A 20,771-nucleotide genomic window follows, 5' to 3' on the forward strand; every position below is an offset into this window, starting at 1 on the left:
CACTACCAAGAGCTCTCAAGCCCGCATGGTAATGGTTTTAGCGAGAAGAAAATGCTGAACGTGATGTAAAATGTGACCTATCAACAGACGTTAATTTGCAGAATAAATTAAAATAACAATGTTGACTTTTGGTTTCATAGGGGACACAAGTACTGGTAGGTACTTACATTATGCCGCCTCACTTCCTCTTTCCTCCCAACATTATTACTATGCAAGAGGTCGCTGCCTACCAACAAATCAATATGGGTCGAAATAATCTGCTCCTCCTGGCTCACAATTACGTGGGTTATCTTTGAATTATAATGCATTACTTTTTGTAGCTATAACTATGGGCAGTAAATGAAAACAGCCTGCATCGGTATAGCAAAGAAAAGCAAAATTGGGCTTGAAGATGATAACCTCTAAAGGTCAAACATAATAAAGAGTGTGTGAACATATATCAGTGTATTCATAAAAAATGAACTGAACTAAGGTCCACAGCTTTTTGGTTAACTGACTGAAAATACTGTGTGTGAGAGAAAAAAAAATGAGTGGAGACCAAGAAGAGCTACTGACTTTTGACACTCATCCAGGGCGAGGACCTGCGGATGGTCTTCCTCTGAGAGAGTGACCACGGCCGTCCGGCTTAAGGCACCGACTCGTTTCTGGTCCACAGTTTGTCTGGTGATGGTGGAGGTGGTGGAGCTGGTCCAGTATAAGGTGTCCCAGGCTCTGTGGTAAGCTAGGCCCTCGACTGAACCCACATCTAAAAGAACAAACACACAAACTCTGCTCAAGTTCCAACCCAGTAAACCAATTCAGACACCAAATAGATGCATGGTTTAATAAAAACAAAGAAATGTGTGTTTAAATCTGCTTTTGGCGAGATCCTAATGTAAAATACATTTATCTTAACAGGTACTTCTCAGGTTATGACTGCAACAAAGTGTTTTGCATTGTCTGTATGTAAAAATGTCCTAAGTACAGAATAAAAGACCAACTGAAACTTCATAGTTGTTTAAAAAAAAATCAAGATTTTCTCATTTGTAAATTCAGGCCCGGGGAGCATGTATTGATATCATGTTGTGTGGCCTTTGGGTGATAAATGCAAGCCAAATGAAACATTTAGCAAGACCCAAATACCCACTGCTATCTGCAGGCACTAAACTGCAGAGATGATGAGTGCAGATTTAGGTACAAAAAATATTGACTTTGCTTGTAACAGATGGCAGGCTCCAAACTGTGTTAGAACTGGGATTATGTTTCCTTAGTGATTGACAGGGAAATGACTTCACGCCTCACCACACCGGACAGACAGCTATTTGTTGATGCAACAGTCACTCAGCAACTGAATATGTTTTTCATTGCAAACCAATTTCCTAAACAGAGAATATGAAAGGGCCTTTGCAGCCTCCCGGGTCAGTGCAGGAATATGATTGACAGAAAGGAGACCTCCGGAGATCACAGACAGAACACCTGGCCATTTTCATGTTTGATCATTTACTGTAGATATTGTTTTTCTCGATGGCAATGGTTTCATAAATTACCTATTGAATATGACCTCCACTGTTTTTAATATTGCACAAGTGTCAATCAGAATAAGGTCAGAATAACTGCTTATTCAGAATAAGAGAATAACTGTAATACAGTGTCCCCGAGTCTCCACGAGTCTTCACATACATGATATTTGACTACTGCTCCTCTCTGGAAGCCCTACTGGGATATTTTTTCCATTATGCTCAGGGAGACTGCATTCAAGAAAATGTTTTTGGACACACACACACACACACACACACACACACACAGACACACACACAGACAGACAGACAGACACACACACACACACACACACACACAATGGCATAATACAAAAACAATAAAAAATACCCAATACCAAAACAAACCAGTACAAATGACAAATAAAATGATGTAACCATTCAACACCAATGGTCCTTCTGAGTGCAATAGATTGTTTTTAAATCCGGTAAAAATCTGATAAAAGGAAGCATTACATTTCCCTTGAAAGAAGAAAATAAAGTTTATTTTTCACCCTGATACAGCCCATTTATTAAAATTCAATAAAGCCACTGGCCCTCAGCTGTCAGGTGTAACAGTTTGTCAGCCAGAGAGGACAGTTGGTTTGTTTTGGCTTCAGAAAGATACCTGCATAAATCAGGATCTGTGTATTTGTCCATGTAACTCTTCTGTGTACATTTGATTATCGTTCGACAAAACAAAATATTATCAGTCCTTACTAAAACACTTAGTAAGGCCACAAGAGTACCTTCTTCTCTCCTCTCTACTTAGTGAGAGCAGCAATAATGATGACAACATTCAACACAATTCAACAGACAAATAATGCCTCAGTATTCACATAACATCTGTGTCCACCATTTAGTAAAACATCTTGGGCCTGACCACATCATTTTTGTAACCCTTACTGTTTCATACACAATTAATCCGTCACTGCAGCCTCTAATTTGTCTTAATGGTTAACATGTGGCCATTGCTAGAGAATCTGGCTCTATCTCCGCATCCAAAACCCATAAACTGTACTCTAAAATACTTAAGACACTACCTGAGTCAGCCGATCACTAATTAATAGTTTGCAATAAAAAGGCGTCTGGCAGCTTGGAGTTTCTCACAAATTGTTGGCGGGGCGAGAAAGTAATTAATGGGGGACATGGAGTTTAATTAGGGAAATATGGATGATTAACATCTTCACCTTTCCTCAATGACGTGATGCAAGCAGGAAGTTTTAGAGGCAAATAGAAGCCAGTCTTGCTTTTATATGCAGTGCACAGTCACAAGCTGCATAAAGTAGTGGTTTCATCAAAAGCAGTATGGACCTGATGGGTGTGCTGCCTCACTCAACATCTGTATAAGCCAATCGGATATTATGGCCTCTGTACATATTTCAATGCATGCTAAAAATTTATTGAAATGTAAACTACATAGGCATGTCTTATGGATTCAACATTCAAATTGTACTGAAATTAATTATTTGCATTTGGCAAGTGCAAAGGTGTGAAGGACACCTCCAAATTCTGACAGAGGGCTCTTATTCACGCATGTTCATTTCTGGAAGATAAATAAACATGCAGAGCCCTCCCTCAGCGGGTGACGGGAGATGGGAGTGGGACGCTCTGCCAGTCTCCCGGTGTGAAGAGGGGCTGGGGAGGTGCTGAGCTCTGCTCCCAGTAGAACCTTCACAGAATGGCAGAGGATGCTAGCCGAGCAGAACAGAGGGTTTTGCTGTTCATCTGACTCCAGTCATGCTTATCAAGGCAGGACTGACTGGGATTTAGTGAAGGAATAGAAGGGGATCGGTCCCATCGCTCAATCTGTGACAGTCAGTAAGCAGAAGCCTTTCAAACATAGGTATAATACCCTACTGATTTAGTATTAAATGGTCTTTTCAGAGGAGTAACTGCAGTAAGAAATTGGTGGATGGCAGAGGAAACACTTAGTTATGCTAGAGTTATACATGCTATTAGTGCTATGTGAATATTGTGTTCTTAACAAGGTCGTCACATATAAATAAGACTGAAATGAAAATCACACTTTATCCACAGCATTGATGTAATGAAAGCAGCACATCACAACAGCAGCAGCTGCAGTCTGTGGTCAGTGTCTGAGCACTACACAATCATGTAAATAGCGCTCACATCCCAATGCACAATCAGTGCACTAACACTGAAGTCAAAAGAAAACAGACTTGGAGCACTTGGACTTTTTGGGACTTTTTGGAGGGGTTCAATAAAATAATTAAAACTTGATAAAGTTCTACTTACAAATAAATCTGTTGAAATGTCATGATTTTTAAATGTATTATTTTGCATGGATCTCTGGTTATGACAAAACAAAATGTTTATGTTTGTTTGGATATGATACCGTTCCCATGGAAAGTTTCCAATTAGTTTAGTTAGTTTAATTAGTTTCCAAAAAGTGCGAGTGGGAATGTAAAACTATACTTACTTTCTGCAATAATAGTTCTTCCTGTCCAATCATCGTTAATCATCTGGATGTTTCCAAAATGGACGTCGCTGAAAAAGATGCGGTTGGTCCGAGATGTCTTCTGACTGTAGTCGAAGGCCAGGGCTATGACATTCTTGAAAAAAGCAGGATTTTCAAAAGGCTGAACAGGTGAGTTGAGGTCATTCTCATCAGAAAGGTGGATGCTTTTCAGTATGGTCCTCTCAGAGAAGAGCAGATAACCTTCATAGCGTTCGCAGGCAAAGCCGTCCTCTGCCAAACGGCCATGGGCGCAGGAGCAAGTCCGCCGCCCGCTACCCAGGTGGAAGCACAGCTGCTGGCAGCCTCCGTTGCTCCTGGCACAGGGGTTTGTGCCTTCAAAACACAAACAAACACATGTTCAATTACTGATTTGCATCAGTGTCTGCCCCCTTGCATTCATGATTTAATTGTACGTGTCTATACATCACAGGTGGAAATTAAATCTATCGTGTAACAGCCAGATAGTATTTGCAAAATGGATTTAATAAAAAAACTAAGTGAAGGCAAGGACTGCAATAGTTAAGGTCACTGTGTGAATCAATAAGAAACCTCTACCTTTTTCTCTGCCTCTATGGAAGACTGTTACATCCTTTAAATTGACTCCCAGACCACTCCTCATGGTCACAGCCTCACTGGTGTCAGTCTTCAAGCCACGTCGGATTGAACCATTAGAGTGAGCCCTGAAGTACACCCACAGAGACAGGGTCAAAATAAATGGTTTCAGTTTTAAGAGATGAAAGCATGCTGTATTCTGGCTTTTCATTGGGGCAGGGTAATGGCAAAGTTGAACATAAAGACGGATCATTTCATCTGACAATAATAAAGCAAAAAAGCCAAGACATAAAAACACAATATGCTGCAAGAGCTTCTTTCCATTGTGGTCCTTATTGTAAAAGGGAGAGAAAGAAATGATTGATCTTCAAGTCATGCAAGGGTAAAAACAGACAAAAACACAGACATTTGACTTATTTAAGTAGTATTTGTTAATCAATCGTTTAAAAGTCTATTGTTGCTTCAGAGATCCCACAACACTGTTCCAAAGAACTGCAGGAGTATGAAAATGTAAATAGAAAAAAAAGAGCTTCATTAAATTTAACTGTGTGCCTGAATTTACAAACAGTGAGGAACGGTTCGTCCTTGATGATGACACTGAATTCTGCCTCGAGTATTTTTAAAAAATAGGCTGTGACCCTCACCATGAGGATTTGCTGTTCTTAATGCTTTTTTACAAGACCTTTGAAAGGAAGGGTTATTGTCAGGTTAGAATTGCGGGTTTTGCATGTGTGTGCATTCATGAAAATAATAAATTACCTGTCAGACCAGTAGATGTAAGGGCCAAACACGGCCACCGAGAACAGGTCTACGTTGGCCACTGACAGTACAATCTCCCGGCTCTCACCTGTCTCAAGGTTGATCCTCTCGATCTTATCTGTGCGGGCGTCGCACCAGTATAATTTATTTTCCTGGAAGGTAATTTTAAAATGCATATCACAAACCAAACCTCTAAGGCAAAGTCATATTTCAGTGTTAAAAGAGATGAGGCAGGGAGTACAGCGTGTAGGAGTGGAGTGGAGGGGGGAGAGATTCACATTGTCCAACTGTGTGCAACTGTACCTCGTAGTCTATGGAGATCCCATTGGGCCACATGATGCCTGAGTTGACCAAGGTCACCTGGTCTGAGCCGTCCAGACGAGAGCGGCCGATACAGGGGTTCTGGCCCCATTCACTCCAGAAGAGATACCTGGCGAACATAGCAGCATCACACAAACACAATGACTTCTGTTCATGAAAAAAGAGGAAATACAATTCAGAAATACTCTTGATTTTGTTGGACAATATTAAAAAAAATGTTTTTGTTATGTTCCCTTAAATTTGGTTTGGTCAGTGGTGTGACAAAAATATTGCAGGGGTCGATTATTTAAAGTCAAACAATCAATTTTTCTATCTCAGAAGACAGGAACCGAAAATAAAGAGCTCGTTTGCAGAAAACAGATAGATGAATAAACCAACACAGTTTTTTTTATTGATTTTCACTTCAGTGCCAAAGAAAAATACATGATTTAGAAAAATTAAAAAAGTTTGAGATACTTAATTGAAACAACCAAACAGCAGTTTGATAGATTTTTCCTGGACTGTGTAACGTGAGTTGGTGTAGGCGGAGAGGCTAACAGGAATTTAAAAAAGATCAGAGCCAAGAATGCATTTAACATATATCTTAAGAGAGCCACTCTGTTTGAATTACAGTCTACAAACTGAAACAAGAAGCCAGTATTGGTTGGACCTTTTTTCAAGAGACAGCAAGTTCAACACCGACTGATCATTTGTCCATCTGAATTATGCCCTTGCCACAGTAAGCATTGTCTGCTGTCATTACCCTTCATTCGAGTTTCTAAAGGCAAACAAACACAGCTTCCATCTCCAATAAATGCTTTTTGAAACCATTACACCCCTTTTAGTTGGGATGCTACAGATTACAGCAAAGAATTTGCAAACAATATGAAAGTGCAAACATGGAAACCCAAAAAAGTCATGGCCTACCCTTTCTGTGGATGTACAGCAATGGCCCTCGGTTGATCGAGTCCTTCAGATATGACCACTGAGCGGTATGCACCATTCAGACGTGAGATTTCTATTAGACTGAAACCATGGTCCGTCCAATACAGGTTTCCTGTGTAGAAAAAAGCAACAGCCAGTCGTAAACACAGCAAGTACATAAAAAGGTCCCATCATGAACTCAGACGTACATATACAACTAATAACTTATACTGCATACACAATTGTTGTTGTTGTTAATATTTTTAGCTATTTAAATCAAAATAAACATGTGTAGTTAATTCCCTACCTAAAAGTTGTTGGCATATAGTGGGAATTCTTACCAACCAATACCATCTTTACAGCCTATGGAAATAGATTCCAGCACAGAGTGATCTTACTAACCAGCGATCCAGTCCACAGCGATGCCTTCCACCCGGCTGATGCCTGTAGTGATGATGTCCTCCCTCCAGGTCTGGTCACGTTTGGCCCGGGATATTCTGTTCAGGCCCATGTCTGTCCAGTACACGGTGTCATTTCCTGCAAAATATACAATACAGTTAATGACAGAAGGAAATGGAACAATGAATGTGCCTGTCACAAAAGTATTTATGCCCTCAAACAAAGCAGCTCATGAAACCACATTTTACTGTAGCACGGTCCATTTCACCAAATGTTGTGTGGGGCTATAAAGTATGATGGCGAAAATACCCACACAGTCCATCCACAGCGATTTGTTGACATAGAGTGCCCGAACAGGAAAGGCAAATGTGGGACAATTTTTACAGGGCAGTATATTGCTTCATGCAAAACATGGTGTTGGTAAAACAGTTATGGACCCTTTCTGATTTTACAGCCCCATTACATAAGTAAATAAAATAGTATGTAATTTATTTATAGTGCAGTCTTGAAGTGCGTGTCTGTGCATGTCTGTCAGTTTGGCTCTGAACAGGTTGTTAGGAGGTTAGGTGGCGTTCTACGTTTATTTGCACTTTCTTGTTCCTGTTGCCTTCACACTCTGTAAACACGTAACACACATACGACAGCACACAGCTGCAGGGCTTTCATCTGTTCTGCTCTGGCAGCAGGGCTTCTGTAATGACAAGTAAATGATGTACGTGAGCTATCAGCTGCTGCTCTTGGAAGGGCTTAGGAATGCATTTGCATGTTCACATACACAAAGTAATAACAGGGCGGACAATTTTGGCAATGTCTAATTTTGTCTTGGAATCTGCTTATTTCCCCCTGATGAAAACTGTCAAACATCAAATTTGCCATTGTCATTTGAAGTCATCCAGATTCAGAATTAGACTTCAGAGTCTTTTGATAGTTTTTGGAAAACAGACTGACTCATGATTGTGTAACACGAGACCCAACCTGTTCTTGTTCTCCTGAACTCTGACTCTATCTGAGAGAGAAAAAGGTCTATATGGAAAGTCTTTGTCTAGTGGTGCATTATAATTGCAAATTTCTATCATTGACAAACACTACATTCAAGTGGCTCTGTGAGGTTGTTCTTACATAGAGCCTTCAGCAGAGCTTTGAGCTAACTGCTAACGTCGGCATGCTACCACCCTCACACTGACAATGCTAACATGCTGATTTAAGTTAACAAACTAATTAGCAATTCGTAATTAACAAACTGTTAGCTTAATTGTGGTACTTTGAATGTACTTGGCAAGTCTTCAATATCTGTATAGTTGTTGCAGATTTGAAACATTTTTAGTGTTATTTTAGAGAGAAGCAGGTCACCCCAACAGACTTCTGTTGGCCTGTTTTTGTTGCATTGAAAAACAGCAGACCAGTAACTCAATATAATCTCCAGACTTGTGGACAGTGCGCAGATGTTTTTTACATTTTTTTTTTTACTTTATTAGGTACCAGTCTGTAGATAATAGTCCCATTCAAGTGACAGCAGAGCTTTGTTGATCTCTGCCACAGTCAGTCAGTTGGGAACATTAAATCAGTTTCAGCAACATATTGCATACATTTAAATTTTCTAGTCTCATTTGTTTTTCCGCAAAGCTGCATAAAAAAGTCATAGAATACACGTGGAATTACCCAAGCATGTGTTTTTTATCTGGTGCTGCTTTTCTAAAAAGAAATGGTGCAAATCCTTGGAATATGAACCCTTGTGTGTATGTAGTTTGTTTCCGTTTTCGCTTGTGCGTATGCAATTTCCTTTACACGGCTTTTGTTATCATGCTTCAGTGGCAACCTATTACATATACGGAATGCTTCCACTGTATAGTGTATTCATAGCATTTTTTGGTGTTATAAATCTATTGTTTTTTATCATATATATATAACTTGAAGGGAAGCAGGGATGTAACAAACGACAGCACAAGCTACCGGGTTTGTGTTTTGCAATGCACATTACAGTACCTTCATTTGATACAATATCTTGGGAATTGCTTTGTATTAGGATTGTTTCGGAGGGTTGTGAGGAAATAGTTATTCATGCCGAGGTTCCTGGTAATGTGAACTTATTACTCTTTCATCTATGCTGCACTCCACAAGCCTGAAGACCATTATTCAAAAGGTATGAGTCCGGTATAACAAAGATCTTTCCCTCCCCCTTGTTTGAACATTGTGGAGGAAAGCTTTGCACCAGGCATCACTTAAACGCTGCAGCCTATCTGAGTACTGTTATTCACCATGTCCATCCCTTTATGACCACAGTGTAGCCATCTTGTAATGGCTACTTCTAGCAGAATAATGCACAATGTCACATCATCTCAACTGAACACAAATAGCTTCCACAGGCACCAGATCTCAATCCAATAGAGCATCTTTGGGTTGTGGTGGAATGGGAGATTTGCACAATGGATGTGCAGCCGACAATTTTGTGGCAGCTGCACAATGCTATCATTGTCTGTCATGTTTCCTGCACCTTGCTGGTGTGTGTGTGTGTGTGTGTGTGTGTGTGTGTGTGCATGCGTGCGTGCGTGCATGCATGTGTGTGGTAAATTCAGGTACATGTGAATTAATTCAAGTCCTACATTATATGTAATATTGTTGGATTTGATGAGCAGAAACATGGGAGGAATTAGTAGCAATTGTGTTGTCAATTTCTCTCCACTTGACAATATAAAGACCACTACAGAGCAGCTCGCCTGCAGGGATTGTATTTTCCAGACACTTTAAGGGGGCATGTACGTGTCGATACGGGTCTTGAACCTCATCAACCACATGAGTGACAGTATTTCTAGTCACTGTGAAACTCTATTATTAGAATTATCAGCGTTCCATAGGAGGTTTCTACATTTACAAACTATATTATAATTTAACATATAAAGCTGCAATCAGATACATACGTACATACATTTCCTCTACCATTACCACTGCCGGAAACTGAAGGTGTGAATGTATCTCAAAGAATAGAACAGTCTATATGTAATAATATTGGAATTTATAATCAAATAAATTATAAAAAAAACTTCACAATTGTACTTAAAAACACACGGAAAACATAGTTTATACATTAAATCATATCTCAGACAGAAAACTCTTTGATATATCTGCTACCTTATAATCAAAAGTCCCCCTTCGGGTTGTGCGTTATCATACCTGCGTGGAAGTCAACTCCCACAGCAAACAGTGTTCCTGTAATAGGCATGAGGGCTTCACTGTTGTCATTTGGGTCAAGAGCAATTCCCCGGATTCCCTCATGGATGGAGTACATCAGAAATGAGTCAACACCTAGAAAACAACAAATGACCTATTATGCCTTCAATAAAGGTATCAAAGCGCTGAAAATGATGAAGGCCCTTTGACCTATACGTATGTTAAGATTCATCACATGAACTACATGAGTATAATTACACTGCAGAAAGATTGAATGCAGCAAAACAAAATTCTCATACGAACATACTGGCAGCTCTAGAGTACATATTTTGGGAAACGCACCCTCGCAAGACATGCGGTCGCTCCGCAGGTTGTAGCCAACAGTGCAGGAGCAGCTCCGGGTGTTCTCGGAAGTGGGGAGGCAGAGCTGAGAGCACCCTCCGTTGTTTATCTGGCACTGGTTTCTTCCTGAATGTTAAGCACAACCAGCAAAAAGCAAGAAATAAGGTACCATAAATAAGAGTATGTGGGTAGTGTGTGTGTTTCTGTGTGCATGCTTACCTTTCTGACCCTCCCTGTCATACACCTTCATATGAACCACCCCACTCGTCTTGTTCCTCAGGGTCACAGGGTTCCGTCCGTCTCTCTTGGTAACCGTTCCCAGCTGGGCTGATTCCTCATCTGCCCACCAGAGTTTGCCGCCTGCAACCATCAATGTCATATATGGATATAAGAAATAAGTTGCAGATTCAGTAAAACTGAAATGCAAGAGCAACATTTTGTACTTTGTACCTTATACTTATTTTTCAATGTTTAATGGATATATTCATTATAGACATGAAATATTATAATTTTTGTGTGGTGTTAGGATAAGCACATTGTGTTTGTCTGACTTGGAGGCAGATCAGATCACATTTTATGAAATGAATGCAGAAAACCAGGTCATTTCAAAGAGTTTCACATACTTGTCACTGTATAATACTGCAGCATTATGTCTTCATTAAAAGAATGTATGCAAGCAAGCATTCAAAAACACTACAGCACAATCAAATACCAATTTTAAGTGCAAATGCTGTGCTTCAGCTTGCATTCTAATCCACCAATGCTGGCACTCTTATGCCATACAGCCCCTTAATAATTGAAGCGTTCCCAGATTAAAGTCTTGAGATATACTGTTCCCTGCAAGGCCCACTTGCCGTGCATCTTGCAGTCTTGAAACATATTTAATTTAAATACAAGGAAAGGTGTTCACGTAAACAAAGACTCTAGCATGCACTTCAACATTCAAGGTATTACCATTATAAAGTGACATGGGTACAATGCTCTGTCTACACATAGAATGGGAGGATTTACACATAACATATATATTTTTGACTATGGCTTGCACATACGTACTTACTTGATTCCTGTGGTCTGAGGCTTGTACCATCAGGTTGAATTAACTAATTGTAAGTCTCTTTGGACAAAAGCGTCAACCAAATGACATGTAATTTAATGTAACACATAGTTTCTGACTATTGAAAATGTCCATATTCAGACTCTTAGTGCATGAACAATATTTATATCAGGTTCATTTGGTAATTTTGGTTTGTTAAACACGCAAGATATCTAACAAGGACAGCCTATGTTTAAGGTTCAAAGGAAAGTGCTGTGGCCAGGGCGACTAAGAAGATGTACTGACGTTGTTGTATAATATGTCATAATATTTCAGTGTCCACTCTCTGACAGAGTGGCCAGCCTGTCTGACTCTGTGTGACAGTGAACCTCCAGGCTTCAGTAATGCTGCGGTCGTGAGCATAAGTGATGAGTGTGTCTTTGCAAAGAGGCAGATGCACAATAGGCTCCTGACCCTGGCACTCTCAGCCACCGCCACACTATCCTCCAACCCCCATCTCTGTCCTCAGCAGAAATCAGCGATGCACAGTCCAGGCACTTTGCCACAGACTCTACAGACGTGACAGGAACTCTCAATTTAAAAATCCCACTGAAGTGCAAAGTGGAGAAGAGTCAGGTGGCTCCTCTCACTTCAAAATAGAAACTGTAAATGGGGTGGGGATGGACCTGATATTAGTCTTCTTTGAAAGGGAACAAAATTGCAAAAGTGAGCCATTACACAGAGGAGGCATGCTTTAAATAGGCAGCCTAATGGAAAGGGGGAAAAATTATTACATTACATTTACATTACATTTATAAAAAAAAAAAAAAAAAACACTGAAATGGGCTATTGAAATAAGAAAAAATCATAAAAAAATCAAGTTCTGCTAACAGCAACTACTTGAAATGACATAGAGCAAAATTAAAAAATATATGTTTTGTGCTAATTCAACCCTTCTGGGCTGCATTGTTGATGTACATGAACTGATGCAGTTTACTACTCTCTCGAGCTATTACAGTACAGCTTACAGTATATAGCAACCTAATATCAATGAGCAAACAACATATTTGTTGCCAATACAATATGTTGTAATGAAATTGTTAAATTTAGCAAACTATAGTTTGCCCTTTAGCTTTGACTCCACCAATGCCTTGAAAGTGAGACACTCCTTTGTTATCTCACCCTTTTTGATTTATTTAGAATAAAAAACACACACATAAGAAACAATTTCCACTTGCATTAATGGCTTTGGGCTCAATGTTTTCCCTAAAGGGAACGTAAAACTCATTTTCACAAATCAGACAAATTCCCATGAGTGAGAATGACAGTCTACATGCAGTTTACAAAACATTTGACCCTGGAGGGCATGCTAGCTTAGATTAGCTTTGCACCCTGTGTTAATTTGATGCCGTGGGGACCGCTGGCTAGCTGTGATTGCTCGCTTGTGGCACATCATATTCAATTTCCACCTCAACTGCTAGTTTGATACCAGGCAAGTCGAGCCTGATGGATCACCCACACCTTCTAAATAGAAGCCCTCACCTTTCCCTCAAGCCAATCCAATTATTACACAGCCCTGGGATCTGAGTGGATCGACCTTGTGTCACCAACAGTGCCTTCATTACATCTTTTCACGAGCAGCTTGAACAATCACTAAGACATGCACGCAGAATGAAAACACCAAAAGGAAAAACAAGCAGCCCGGCATGTTGGTTTTAACACATTGCTGCACGCTCTTCGAATGAATTGTCTGTTCAATCAATTACAGTCAGTATGCTCTCTGAAGCTGACGGACAGGCTGGTCAAATTTGGATATATCATTACAAAACCCTTTATGGAAGAAGGTGATATTTTATTCCGCAGCAATCATAGAATTACTGTCTAAAAAGTGCATTTCACAGATACCACTGCAGTAGAATAACCTTCATGCTGTGACGAAGCTACAGATCCTAATACAACTAATACCACTTCCTTGTTTAAACATGACATTGATATGGAGTAAACTTCAAACCACTTCAAGAACGACCAACTGATCGATCAGGCTATCACTGATCACTAGAGAGAGTCCAACATTTGTTAGATCGGTGCTAATTCATGTTGATTGACTAAATCAACACAGAGGACTCAAGAGCCCTCAATCACCCATAATCACCTAACATTACCTCACATGTTTTATCCCTAGCAGTTCAGTTTGCACATGCATTTATCTGCATATCCATGTTGTCTAAAAGACTATTCCATTAGGTATCTAATCAGAGTTTGCTGAGCTAGTAAGAAGAAACAGAGAGAACACACAGAAAACTTTGGGGCAAACAGAGTGAATGGTCAGCAAATGCACCTAATTGCATCTTTCACCACGGACACCAGACGACAACATCTGCAGAAGGGACATTTCTCTGTAATGGGCATCACCAATAGTTAATTCACTTAACAAAAGCAGCTCAGACTTGGAAAATGACACTTCTGGCTGCCGTCCTGCTGTCTTTCCTCAGCGTCATTTTCAGCTGACCCTATACATTTTACAGTATATGCTCAATGGTCTCTAACAAAGGAGGGAGGCATTTTGGTGCAGTATGAAAAACTGACAACAAAGGAGTGAACATTAGACCGAATTTAAAATATTTATCTCAGGCTCAGAGGAAATGTAAATATGCTCTTTTCTCAGCAACAATGTGTACAGTAAACATCACTGTTGTACTGTTATATGTGTGCAATTAGTTTGAAATACATGAAAATAGACCCCCACTTTATAAAAAAAATGTATTATTGTTGAAAAATAATCTGGCAAAGGGTAAAAAGGGAACATGAGTTACTTTATGTTATAAAACATGACGCTTAACATTATGAACTCAATATCTTTACAATATTTTATAGATCAACAGCTACACCACACAGTGGGCAAAGCCAATCATCTCATACGCAGATTATTTAAAAAAAGCAATATCTCATTAAAAGAGGTTTCATGAGCATTAAATACTCTTTCATGCTCGCATGAATCTAAATGTAAATGCACAAATCCACTAGATTGCTATCTTCTATATATGGTCATTCATTACCATGCGACAAATGCACTGTTGAACCACTGTGAAATTTCTCCATTGAACAAAGTGTTATAACAATACAGTGCAGTGCTGTTCATTCTACCATTCGAAACAATTTCCTCAACATAACAAAATGTCATTAATTGTGATTGATGGGGACTCGCAAACATCATTTCACTGTTTTGCTGTACCTGCTACTGTGCAGGAACTGAGCCATTAGTCTATGTCACCTTCAGTTTTATCTCCCATTTATGAAATGCAATAATGAAGTCTCCATCGTCCATATGAGAGGCAGTTCTCCATAGTCAGAGTCTTTACTGTAACAAACGCCTCTAAAAATGAGCTAAAAAGATGTGGCTCAGAGATTCGGAATGCTAGTAGCTAACAAAGCAGTGGGACTTCATTCTGCCACTGTTGTGCTGTTCTATAGCAGTGTGTTTATGCTCTTAGCACATGCTGTTAGAATCCCAACACACATGAAACGAAGGCCTGCCATGATTCGTAACAAGCTTCAAGAACACAAAGTATCACCCTGACAACACTCTTTTTTTCCTGAAAAAAAAAAAAAAATGTTGGTCCCCATACACATAAGCAACGACTCACTGTTCAGTATGTTTGCTCCCTTCTCATTACCAATCTTGGCAAGGAAAATGCATCTGCATAGCTCACTGGGAAGCTTCCCAATTGTCAAGAGCAGCAGTGTGGAAGTGAGACAATTTAAAATTCTAATTCTGATATGATCTGACAACAAAGAAATGAATGAAACGGTATCCGTCACCTTTTTTAAAGAATACGTACAGCTCAAATAGGTGGGTTTCTGTATTACAATGCTCTAAGTGTGATTGTTACTGTGCAATGCTACTGCACATCAGCAGCTTTGCACACTCTCTGTAAGGTATTGTATGAGCTCCAGTTAACACTGACATATGGTGTTAATTAGAAGCCTGTATGTTTGTAGAAAACAAGGAAAAGCTGGAAAACACTCTCAGCCAGACCATGGGAGCTACAGACTGGTAGAAGCTGAGCTGCAGGTTGGATTTCTTTCCAGAACATCTTGACTTTTTAAATGAACCTATGGGTTGATGGATGATGTGACACATTGGATTCAACACTGATACCAAGAATCAACACATAATGAACACCCTCCTCCCTTTTCATTACGAAAGGGGTGAGAAAATCAATCATCAATCACTGCTGCACTGTGTTTTAATTATCTAATGCCCCTGCTACTTCACACAAAGTGAAGCACAACTGTTGCGAGGGATGGCTAAATAGCTCCATTCTACAGCCACTTAACTGGTTAAACACGTAATCCCTCCACACTCTCTGACTAATCCCCAATGGCAATCTGATGCACTCGTGACAAGCTCCACTCACCCATCACAGCCAGAGCCGTGCCTTTGGCTAACTCCCTCTTCACAGTCTCCAGCACTTCCAGCCCATTGCCATCCAGATTGCACCTGTTGATAGTGCCATTGGCCGAGCTTATCCAGTACAGCTTGTTGGCAGTGTAGTCTATTGAGAGACCTGAGAGGAGGAGTGAAGAGAGGACACCAGGTTAGCACTCAGAGTGGCAGGATTTGTTAGGAACACGAGCAGCACACAAAAGTGATTCATTAAAAAAAGTTACAAATTGATTACAAAGTCATAAAACAGTAAATCAGCTGTAATCAAGACTTGATTCGATATGATGCATGTAACAATTTACAGTTAGATTATCATTCAGTTATTATCATTTGACACGGGTAAACAAAGAAGATTTTTTTCTGGAGAAAAAAAGGTTTCTCAACCTTTCTTTGTAAATTCCATCAGACGAGCAAAATTGACACATCCAGTTACAGTCTTATACTTTAGTAGTGCACCAAACCATTCCTATTTACATTCTAAAGCTTTATTCATATAGGGGGCGTTATTAATACATCATTCTCAGCCTTGATTTATAGCACATTTTGTTCCTAAAAACATGGCAAAGTAGATTTGTTGACAGTGTTTTATGATTAATGGAGTGATAAATAAAAGAAATATCCAAAATCCCTTCTGGCTCCCGGTCGCAGCCCGCATCAAATTCAAAGCCTTCTCTTGCGTACAAAATAGCAACGGGCACAGCCCTGCATTGCTGAACTCCTTTGTTCAGGTCAACGAACCCTCCCGCCCACTACGATCTTCGAGCGAAAGTTGTCCTTATCAATCTTCAAGAAGAGACTGAAGCCCCAAGTCTTTACTGAACACATTCACACTTGATCTACACAGATGACAATGATAAATAAATAAAATAAAACAAACTGTTCGCACTGACTGCTTGTGTGACCTAAAAGAACTTGCGTCCTATTGAACTCAGATTTGACCTGTAGCACTTACTCATGGGTTGTTTCTTGACTTCATCTTTGCTTGTGTTGAATTAACTCTCAAATGTACGTAGATTTAGATAAACATGTCTGCTAAATGACATTGTAGAATTGTAAAAAAATTTACTTCAATATGTCAACTAAAGGAAACAATAATTTTTAACCTGGCTTTATCCAACAAATCCAACAGATTTCTGTTGTATAATAATAATAACTTAAATTTATATAGCGCCTTTCAAGAAACCCAAAGACACTCTACATAACATTTACACTCTGGCAATATATTCACATTCCCATCTGGTGAGCAAGGAATTGGCTAATAAGCATATTTAAACATAGCATTTTAGAATACATGTAATACTAAAAAATAATTCTCTTAATGTGAGTACTCAACTGGGGAAGTTTTATGGTGGTGCCAATGAGTATTGCCTTAACATTTACACACTGTAGTTTCTATGCATTGGGTTGAGTGAGGGCTAATAGAAAGGTTTATGTGTTCACTGGCACATATTTGTGGGGGATCTCTTTATAAGAGCTCCAGCTGGCATGAGAAATTAACAAGAGTGAGACTGACTGCTTTTAAATCCATTTCCTGGCTTAGCATGGTGCTCTTTTAGAGAATACCAGTGTGAATGATGGAAATTGGTACAAAGGGATTCCAATTGTGGACCTCTGGACAACTCACTGTCTCCCACCATGTGTTGGATTTATGTGTGGCAGATTCACAGTCACAATGCGTCATTAATTTACGCTTGTCCCCAGGTCTACCCCATAATCATAAATGAAGCCGGTGAAATATGGCCGCGCCCCGCTATCTGTATTGCTGACAGGCCGAGGAGAATGAAGAAATACAGTGAAGACAATGGTGCTGTTTGTGTGACAGAGTGGGAGTGTGACCTTGAGCGGTGTGACGACAGCTGTTTGAAATGAAGAACAACTGGATGTTTTTGCTAAATCAAGATGCAATCGCTCAGTCAAGCACGCATCGTGTGGGCACAAAGTTTAGAGTGGAAAATAAGAAAGTAATAACAATGTGTATCTTATAAACATGTAGATGTGTTTCTAGAACTGTTTCTGATTATTGGTCTTAATGAATTTGATTAATTCAATTAGGTTTTAATGGTCCTAATAAAATCAGCTGTATGCATATCATGCAAGATTGCTCTGTACAATGGACAATATCATATTGTAAGACTAAGCAAGAGTTGACAAAAAAGCCTCACATTTCTACAACCTAAGCGTGTTTATGCTTACCCTATTTTACCCAAATACTGCCAGATATGGATGCTGGTGGAAATTCCGTGATACATAAACAGAAAAATCTCACAGAAATCACTTCCCTCCTGTCAGTGTACCACAGATGAGAACATCCACTGCACATTTCAGACAAAGAGCCAGTTAGACATCTCAAAGCTACAGCAATATTTCAAATAATGGATGTAACAAAAAGATTGAATACAGGAAAACATAATCAAACACAGGCTTAGTTTAATGATTTAGACGGGATTAAATCAAATCTTAATTAGACAAATATCTAATCCAGAGAAAACTGGATTCTGCACAACATGAAAGTTGCTTCTCTTGTCTCTTCAGTGTCTTTTGGCACGAAACATTACAGATTAGTCAAAAAGGCATTCGTCTGCTGCGTGCATGCAGTGACAAGAAAAATAGAAAGCCTTCCCGCTTTCAGAAGAAGTGACCCTTCAGTTTCTATTTGCACATATGTCACGGCAAACTACACAAACAGCAGCAGCTCAACATCCACACATGTGAGTGCTTTAGAAGACGTTCCAACAGGCAGCAAGAGAGACAAAATCACTGGAGCCAGGGGGGCAGGTTTGAGCATCGCTGTAGAGTTGTTCAGTTTTTCAAAGGCGAAAATGACAACGATGTATAATAGGTGAACCAGAAGCTCATGACGCAGTGTGTAAGGCAGCATGTGGCAGATGGAAGTGACTCATGGCTTATGAAAATCTGTTAAAATTACAAAGCAATTGTGGGGTACAACCACCAATTTTGGATATTACAATGGTCCATGGTGGATCCTTTCATCTCCTTTATACCTATAGATTGATGTCTTGATGAGAACATATAGCAAACCTGGAACATTCATTCTTAGCCATTATGTTCCCCCAAGTGGGTATACTGTATGCTTTCTTTTGTGATGGTTCTGCTATATTTGTGCAGGACTGATTCAAGGATCATTCAGCGACTAATACCGTGTATTTCAATCAGTGAAATTACCTTCAAGATTGATTGTTATTCTGTGTTTCCTTTGTCCTTGCTCAACCAACATGTTAAACATGTTATTATATTGTTATTTATTATTATTATTATTATATATATTGTTATTATTTATAGTTAGGTATGCTGACATTTCAGAACTAGAGCTGTGTTATCATTGCTATCATTACTATCATAATATCATAACAGTGCTATCATTGTTGACCATATAAGTTGATAACGTGGACCAGTATAACTACTGCTGACACATATACAATACAATCTACATGTTTACCATCTATGGACAATGTTTGACTGTTGTCATGTTCCTAGAATAACTGGCACGGTGCCAAAACGAGTATATAAGGTGCCCACTCTGTAACATTCATTCAGTTCTGTAAGCATGTCAGAATGGGATCTGACGTCGGGTAGAATAAATGCACATTAAACAATCACTTCTTCGCTTGTTCTCCTTCTTCATCAAACCACAAAATGCATTCTATCTCTGGTCTCCCCTCAAAAACGACCTTATAGATCGACTGTGTTTAGACTGTACTCCGCAACCCTGTAGCAGCCATGATAAGTGTGAATGAGGGCGACAAATAGAATAAGACCCAAAAGTTGCACTTGGGACAGATGGTTGGGGAGGTGGATGGGTCAACATATATCAAACTTTCACCCAGGAGAACATGGTTTGTGTCCCATGTGTAAAAAAAAAAGTAAACAATGTAATTTAAACCTCACTGAACTTCCGTGCCTCACACTTTGTGCATCACGTTTTTATATAACTATGTCACTTACAGAGTCACGTCACCCTCGTAACTACTTCACTTTTGGCATTTATGTACATATATGTACTGTTTAAACTGTCCTTTATAACGCCTTGAAAGTGTTTTACCCTAAACCTAGATTAGTGGTTTTGTAGCCTAAATTCAATGAATTGCAGCCGCTCTGTACCACAAACACTCATATAGGCTGTTTTTGAAAACGATCCGATGTATTGTTACGGGTGGTATTGACAAATGACCTATTTTGTCTTTTAGATTGGAGAGCTTGTTGAACCTGAACACATAGAAGTCCTAAGAGTATCCACAGATAAAGAAGCATCCATCAATCAACCCTGAAAGAAATAGGAAGCACTGATGTCTGTTTAAGCACAACAACTCTGGTCATTTCTTTGCTGCAAACTGCTCTCTTTGGGCATCAGTTAGTGAATGATGCAAGTTTTCACAGGTAACATGTTTTTCCACTTTCGCCTCAAGTTGGTGTTTGTTTAGGTTTCAAAGAATGTACCATTTTGACAGCTTTACCCAAACAGTCTGGCAACTTTCTTTGACGTTGCCTGTTGAGATAACATCACCACAGAGGAGGTGGGCGTTCTGTTTGATTCTTGTTGGCACTGTCGAAATGGAGAAAATCTCAACAGGTACAAACACTACTGACTCTATTTGTAACTGTCAGTGCATGCACATGCATTCATGTAAATTGATTATAAACAGATTAAAGCAAACTGAGATTATTACAACTTCCATGTAAACACCTTTATCAGGTTATCTTTGTCAAATTAAAGTTCAAATGGGGGAATTACTTCAAATGAATTTGGAATGAAGTGAACACTGAGGCAAAGTGGTGCATGTAGCAGCGCAGCTGTTGATGCTGGAAAAATTTAATTGAATTAAATTACCATAAATT

The 20,771-nt window shown here is 39.5% G+C and overlaps 1 protein-coding gene across 1 annotated transcript in view; it reads right to left on the minus strand.

The window, feature by feature from the left end:
* lrp1bb (low density lipoprotein receptor-related protein 1Bb) overlaps positions 1–20,771 on the minus strand; it is a 289,380-nt gene that overhangs the window by 83,036 nt on the left and 185,573 nt on the right. Inside the window, exons 31-41 of the mRNA XM_059343018.1 lie at positions 15,889–16,038; positions 10,657–10,797; positions 10,438–10,563; positions 10,099–10,230; positions 6,934–7,068; positions 6,535–6,664; positions 5,611–5,737; positions 5,308–5,459; positions 4,552–4,676; positions 3,958–4,329; positions 556–745 (exon numbers count right to left, since the gene is read on the minus strand). Coding sequence (XP_059199001.1) covers positions 556–745; positions 3,958–4,329; positions 4,552–4,676; positions 5,308–5,459; positions 5,611–5,737; positions 6,535–6,664; positions 6,934–7,068; positions 10,099–10,230; positions 10,438–10,563; positions 10,657–10,797; positions 15,889–16,038 — 1,780 coding nt within the window. The remainder of the gene's footprint in view (positions 1–555; positions 746–3,957; positions 4,330–4,551; positions 4,677–5,307; positions 5,460–5,610; positions 5,738–6,534; positions 6,665–6,933; positions 7,069–10,098; positions 10,231–10,437; positions 10,564–10,656; positions 10,798–15,888; positions 16,039–20,771) is intronic.

The sequence above is a fragment of the Centropristis striata genome, chromosome 10 (assembly GCF_030273125.1).
Source record: "Centropristis striata isolate RG_2023a ecotype Rhode Island chromosome 10, C.striata_1.0, whole genome shotgun sequence".
NCBI classification, from domain to species: Eukaryota; Metazoa; Chordata; class Actinopteri; order Perciformes; family Serranidae; genus Centropristis; species Centropristis striata.